Source organism: Merops nubicus, unplaced genomic scaffold (genome assembly GCF_000691845.1).
Source record: "Merops nubicus isolate BGI_N331 unplaced genomic scaffold, ASM69184v1 scaffold2900, whole genome shotgun sequence".
NCBI lineage: Eukaryota > Metazoa > Chordata > Aves > Coraciiformes > Meropidae > Merops > Merops nubicus.
Genome location: NW_008580716.1, coordinates 167,161 through 174,283, shown reverse-complemented (window position 1 = coordinate 174,283; position 7,123 = coordinate 167,161). Strand labels below are relative to the sequence as shown.

Here is a 7,123-nt window from a genome sequence, read left to right as displayed (position 1 = left end):
TCTTTGTTAAACAAAGAACGTGGGGAAAGAGTTCTTCTTTTTAAAATTCTTGCTCTTTCTGCTTCTTTTGATTTGAACTTTCTTTAGTGCCAAAGTTTGTGGGTTGGGGGAGAGGGAGGGGAATCCTTGGGAGGTTGCAGGGGAAGGAGAAAGAGTCATTTCTTAATATCCCTCCCTAAGCAGAGATAAGGCTGACTGAGCCCCTGCTGACAGCAGGCTCTGCTTTCTTTCCACAGTCTCCATCGAAGATATTCGGGATGTGAGGTCAGGCCATAAAACAGAAGGTATGGAAAAATACGCCAAGGACGTCCCGGAGTATCGCTGCTTTTCCATCATCTTCAAAGACCAGCGGAAGAACCTGGACCTCATCGCCAACTCGGAGGACGATGCCAACCACTGGATCTCCGGCCTTGCGAAGATCATAGCCCACAGCAACTCCATGAACCAGAAACAGAAACTCCAGCAGTATCCTTTGCCTGACAAAGGGGTTGATCACGGACAAAGATGCGCTTGTCCCGGTCTGTGGGTGGAGGCAGCAAACTGACCCTTTTTTCCTGCTGGCCCTGGGCACTGAGTTTTCTCTCGCACTGATTTTGCACCCGGGCAGTCTCTCTGGTTTCCAGTGCTTTTTCCTCCTGTTTTACACTGATACCAGCAAGAGTGGATTAGGGCTTCATGTAGCTCCTTAAGCAAAGAATTGCCTCATTCAAGGAGCTCCAGATAAAACAATAATTTTTTTTTTTGTATTTTGCAGGGGTCTGTTTCACTTGCATTGCAGTAAACTCCAGGACAGGCACTTCTTGGCAAGGCATGAAAAGCCTGTACTGTTTATCATGTTTCTCAGCCATGCAAGGCAAGGCAACTGACTCTCCTCTTCCAGCTGCCAAATTTACTCTGAGGTAGCTCCACTGACTTGAGTGAAATTATTCCTTATTTGCCTCAGCATGGGAGGAAGTTTTTGCCCTGACAAGGCAGGCATTGGAAAGGAAAATCGTAGAATCGTAGAATCATTAAGGTTGGAAAAGACCTCTAAGATTATCAAGTCCAGCCATCACCCAACACTACCATGACCACTAAACCATGTCCCCAAGTGCCACATCTGCATGTTTTTTGAACCCCTCCAGGGTTGGTGACGCCAGCACCTTTCTGGGCAGCCTGGGCCAATGCCTCACCACTCCTTCAGGAAAGAAATTCTTCCCAATATCCAATCTAAACCTCCCCTGGTGCAAAAGGAGAAGAACAGGAAAGGAAAGTGGCTTAGCTGTGAAATGGAGAGTGAGGTAGTTATTGGGGGAAACCCTGGCTCTGCAGAATTCCCAGGGAATTTTCCCAGGGGCTGCATTTCACTCAATAAGTTGCTTTGTGACCACAGGTCTCATCCAAATAAAAACAGAAAATATCTGTGGGTTGATTTCACCCTGATTTGACAGATCTGCAGCAGTCATCAAATATTAAGTTCCTTTGAGTTTCACAGAGTTAGGCATCCAGCTATCAGAGAGGAAAGCAGATATCACTCTCAGTGAGAGAAGGCTGCATGAGCTTCATGCCTTGTCCAACATCAAAGCATCTGTAGAGAGGAGGGAGATACAAAATCCTCAGCTGGGGAAGATCACAAAGCTGGAGTCTGAGCCTGAGCAGGCACCAGGGAGTCTTGCCCTCAGTCAAGGCTTCACTCCATATGGGTTCCCTGCTGGGTAATAATGTACTGATGGTGAAGGAGATGGCACATAAATGCTGAGCTTTCCTCAGGCTTTGCTCTTCTGTGGATTTTCTGAAGCCTAATAAGCACTTGCACAACCATAGTGCTGCTCACTTAAAGGAATCAGACCCCACTAGTTCTGATGTGCATGGGATGCTGTTTATCTCCTGCACTAGGAGTATTTTTCCAGAAGGTTTTTCAGGCTCTAGGCTTTGAGGTCATTCCTCAGCTGCGTCAGCAGTTGTGTGTCCGTGGTGGTAAGGAGCAGTCCCTTGACAAGCTGAAATCTTGAAACTTTGGTGCTGCTGGAAATGTTGCACCCTGGTGGTTTCCTTTCAAGTGTGAAGTCTGCCCCCACCCCACAGCGTGTGGGGAAAATCTGGGCTACAGAAAGTTGTCCCTGGAGCGTGTCAGATTGAATATATTGCTGAAAAACTTCCCCATAAGAGGAGACGAGATTGCTGAGGGGGGAAAAATAACAATGACATTTGGAAGGGAAGAAGGCTGTAAATTTCCAGCGTGGAAAAGTGCCTCTCTGTCTTTGGAAAGCAGAATCAAAGCTAAATAGGGTGGGTAGGCAAGCCGTATTTCTGGAAGAGTAATTACCATGCAGTGCTGGCTTCCAATCTGGGATTGTCTCAGGCCGTTTAACGTAACCTGGAATTACAGAACAGCACGAATTCTCATTTGAAATTTGATGATGTTTAATTAAAGCCTGGGATTTTAAATTTAGTCTGTCTTCACTGGGTTTGGTTGGCAGCGTGGGCTCACTCAGATCTTCCTTAAGCCTCACAAGTGTTCTCTGCATCTGTGAGCACAGAAGGGGAAGAGTCAGGAGAGGAGGAGAAGTGTTGGGTCCCCTGCCTGTCCCCCATGACTGGAGAAGTGCCTTGCAGTGTATCTTTTCCAGCCTCCAAAACTCTGCAAAGCAAGTAAGGAGTGAGCAGGATTTTGAAAACAAGTATTGAAAGCAAAAACCTTCCTAGCTTCAGATGGGGTTTGTTCAGTTTATAAGACAACAGTTGCCTGTGTTAGCAAGGGACTCAGTTTAGTGTCCTATGTGTCCTTTCCAGTCCTGTATTCCTATAAAGATAAAACTCCCACACGTTTGGTAAGTATTTCTGATGTCCTTAAACATACAGTACTGTTTATTAAGCTTCAGATTCAACCCTGCAGCCAGCTGGCATAGGTTATTTAGCAAATATTGCAGGTATGTGTGCAGGGAAGACCTTAGACCAGAAAATACAGAGGACTTTTCATTTGAGTAATGTGGCACCGTCGGCTTCAACTCTGGGATTTATGTATGAGCTTTTCTTCTGGTTGGAAAGCACTTACCAGAAGTTTTTGCAGCATTTCTGTTCCGAGCACATTCATGGGATATCTGCCAGATAGTTTCAGTCATCCTTCTTTGGCTTCTAATGGAGAGCTGGTAGCCCTGGAGCTGGCAGATCCTTTAAAAACAAGAGGCAGGAGGCAGGCTCTCTCTGGATGTATACAGGAACAGCTGTTTCTTAGTACACCCAGACCCAAATAGACACTTCAGGTGAAAGGAAGACCCTCCAGCAGGGCTGCAAAATGGTGTTTATATCAGATGAGAAGAATTCAGCTGAAGTACTTAGTTCATCCAGTTCCTCTAAGCTCTCTCAAACCTGAGGGGATGCTGATACAGTGGGAGTTTGGGTGTTTTGGGGACACTGCTGTTTGCTGAAACACTGGGCTGAGACCCCAGTTGTCTGTAGTCTTCTTTTTCTCTCATTGCTTCTTGTCCTTGTAGGATAGGGCCACTGTCTGCCTGTACTCTTTGTGGGCTCTCTGAACCTGGACAACAGGTTATCACTGAGCCAGCAGTGTGCTCGTGTAGCCAAGAAGGCAAATGGTCTCCTGGGATGCATTAAGCAGAGTGTAACTAGCAGGTTGAGGGAAGTTCTTCTTGCCCTGTTCTCTGCCCTAGTGAGGCCACATCTGGAGTCCTGTGTCCAGTTCTGGGTTCCCCAGTTGAAGAGACACAGGGAACTACTGGAGAGAGTCCAACAGAGGGCTTTAAAGATGCTGAGGGGACCAGAGCATCTCACTTAGGAGGAAAGGCTGACACCTGGGGCTGATTAGTCTGGAGAAGAGAAGACTGAGAGGGGATCTTTTCAATGTTTATAAATATCTAAAGGGTGGGGCTCAAGATGATGTATGCAGTCTCTTTTCAGTGGTGACCATTGGTAGGACAAAAGACACAAACTGAAACACAGGAAGTTCCACTTAAAGATAAGGAGAAAACTTGTTTGCTGTGAGGATGGCAGAGCCTGGAGCAGGCTGCCCAGAGAGGCTGGGGTGTCTCCTGCTCTGGAGACTTTCAGACTGTGCCTGGACATGATCCTGGGCAACCTGGTCTGGGTGACCCTGCTTTGGCAGGTGGGTTGGACTAGGTGATCTACAGAGGTCCCTTCAAACCCCCACTATCCTGTGATTCCATGATTTCCCTCCTACATTGCTCAGCCTCCCTGGAAGGGGTATGACAGGGAGGCATCACCCATTCACAGGCAGGACCCAGGGACACTCTTTTGCAGATGCATTTACTGCCCACGTTGCCTTCCAGAGCTGACTTTGGATATGTGCATGACTTCTGAGTGCTCATGGTCAGTGGAAATGACTGCAGATTTTTTAAAGAAGGTGGTTTTTTTTTTTTTGCAGAGGTTAGAGCAAAAAGAGTAGTTGCTACACAGAGTGTTATTGAACCCTAGTGCTCACCTCTGGCTGTGACACAGGACTTCCTCTTGGCTTGTGTGCTACTCCTGGCTTGTTTTTAGGGATGGCTATGAAGGGGAGCTGAGGTGTGGGGTCAGGTATGAACGGGTGGCACTGCAGCTGGCACCACGTTGACATGCTGAGCAGAGCACAGCTGATGGAGGGGGTGTTCTCCACTCCAGGGTGGATGGGGTTGTGCTCCCAGCAGAGCATCCTCTGTGCTGGAGAGCTTCATGGCTCAAAATTAGTTTTCTGGAAAGAATCGGCCCAAGCCAGACCCTGGTTCAGGGCCCTGGAGTGTCCCTGGGAGCTGGGGAAATGTAGCCTCTCTTTATTTTGGTTTCCATGTCTAAAGAAGGGGAATATTAATATTACCAGGCTAAGACGGATGTGGTATGAGGTCATTGCTCAGCACCTGCCAAGATTTTTAGAGACAGAAAGTTCAACTTTCCATGAGACAAACAATACTTACAAACAGTTTACACATCTCTCCATAGTTTGGAAATACTGAACGTGGTGGTAGCTGTGGTGAATATTCTGTGTCAGGGTTATGTCTACAGCACCTAAGGCTGTCAGGTAATGCCCTTTTTTGGGCTTCTTTTGAGTGGCCCAGTTGAAATGTTATGGTACTATATGCCTCAGCTAGTCCTGAGGTTTACTTTGCTTAGCACCCAGACTGGGTATTTTTAAAAGAATGGAATGAGTTTGAAGCAATGCTTCCTTATGCAAGACATGGAAGGTTACGTTTGTTGAGATCATGTTGTTACTAATGCCCTTTTTTGGGCTTCTTTTGAGTGGCCCAGTTGAAATGTTATGGTACTATATGCCTCAGCTAGTCCTGAGGTTTACTTTGCTTAGCACCCAGACTGGGTATTTTTAAAAGAATGGAATGAGTTTGAAGCAATGCTTCCTTATGCAAGACTTGAAGGTTACGTTTGTAACCTTTGTTGTTACTTTGATCATTTTTCTATTGAAAAATAGGAGTTTTTTTCCTGGATGACCTTTCTTATTTGACAGCAAAGCAAATTACAGTGAGTCAGTTCCGTGATGCAAAAAGCTTGGGGTTTTTTTAATGTTTAAAACTGTAAGATGTCTAATGTTATTTTCCCAAGAGACTGAAAGAGCATAGGTAGCCCAGTGCAAATTATCTGGCATCACACTAAAAATCTTAATTTTTATAGTAATTACTCAAGATTCGTAGCTATGCTAAAGCTATTATAAACCAAGGTTTTACAAACTATTATGACAGAATGATACAGGAGTAGACCCTGTGCATTCCATGAGGGGAAGACAAGACTCACAAAGTTTGATTTGATTCTGCTCACAGCAAAGTTGTTAAAGACATATAGGTAGAAATCCCTAAAGAAAAATACAGAAGCTGAAGGCGAGTAAAAAAATTAATATTACTGCTTCTTTAGGAGAATCTTTGTTCAGTGTACACCTTGATGTACTGAATATTGATCAAACCTGTAACAATGACTTTACCCAGTTCCACTTGGGAACTCTTTTCATCTTTCCTCTATCCCCTTTTAAACAGTCTGGAGCAGAATGTACATTCTGTCATAAAAAAAGATATCAAACTGTTTCTAGCTGTGGCTGCGAACTCCTACAGGGTAAAGAGAGATGATCCAGACTTGGTCAGATGGTGAGAAGCTTCTCCCAGGTCAGGATCATTTGTATTACAGCACATTCTGCTCCTGCCCAAGCACCATTTTGCTCTTTCAGAGGAGAAGGTGAGCTGAAGTAAGCTGTTCAGTGGTAGCATGCTGATTTACAGCAGCTGGAGAGGTGGTTCAGAGTCATCAGAAGAGATTTCCCTCCCACCATGGGCAGCACAAGGGTGGTATTTAGGCTAGGCACTGACCTAGAAAGATTTCCTTACATCATCCTGCAGCTGGATTCACACCTGCCTGCGGAAAGCTGATAAAAACAAAGACAACAAGATGAGCTTGAAAGAGCTGAAGGACTTCCTGAAAGAAGTGAACATTGAAGTTGATGACTATCATGCCAAGAAGATTTTCCAGGTATTAAGAGCAAGCAGATAAAATAGTTGCTGTTGTCTGAGGTCAGAGACTCCTACAGCTTTCAGCTTTAGTTGGAGACTTAAGCTAAAGTGAATTTCTAGTATCTTTTCTTGTACTGAGGAAGGTGCTCTGCTGACTACCAAGTTAGGCCAGCACAATACTTCTGATGAAGGCATGTTAAGGTCTTTCTTTACCACTGATGCCCAATTTTGCCAGAATTCAGAGAAGATGTGATGCAAACATGGTTGATGTGAAAAAAAAAAGGGAAAAGCAAAGTTAAAGTCCACTTTGAGTCCCAGGTGTTTCAGGAGTTGTGGATGCCACTGCCACATGTCAATGCCTCAGTCTGGCTGAAATGAGTTTGGTTACAGTTATGAACCCAGTTCCTCACTTTCTCAGAGGAAGAGGGTGCCAAGTGGCAGGTAAAAACAAAAAGAAAATGCAAATTAGAAAAAAAAAAAAGAAAGAAAAAGAAGCCCAGATTCATGAGAGATACATAACATTGCACCCCTCTGGCTGATTTAATACCCCAAGGCATATTTGATATGGTCAGGGCCACACACTTCTAAATTCTCCAGATTTGACATGCTGGACAAGCCTATCAGAAGATAAGGAAGGGATGAAAATTTCTCAATTGTTAAGCTTTTGGTTTCTCTCTAAAGAA

At 45.0% G+C, this 7,123-nt stretch overlaps 1 protein-coding gene across 1 annotated transcript in view; it reads left to right on the top strand.

The window, feature by feature from the left end:
• Positions 1–236: 236 nt before the first annotated feature.
• Positions 237–7,123, top strand: part of PLCD1 (phospholipase C, delta 1) — a gene marked incomplete at its 5' end in the record, with an annotated part of 29,445 nt that continues 22,558 nt past the window's right edge. The window contains 2 exons of the mRNA XM_008935826.1: positions 237–465; positions 6,330–6,459. Of these exons, the coding sequence (XP_008934074.1) occupies positions 237–465; positions 6,330–6,459 (359 nt within the window). The remainder of the gene's footprint in view (positions 466–6,329; positions 6,460–7,123) is intronic.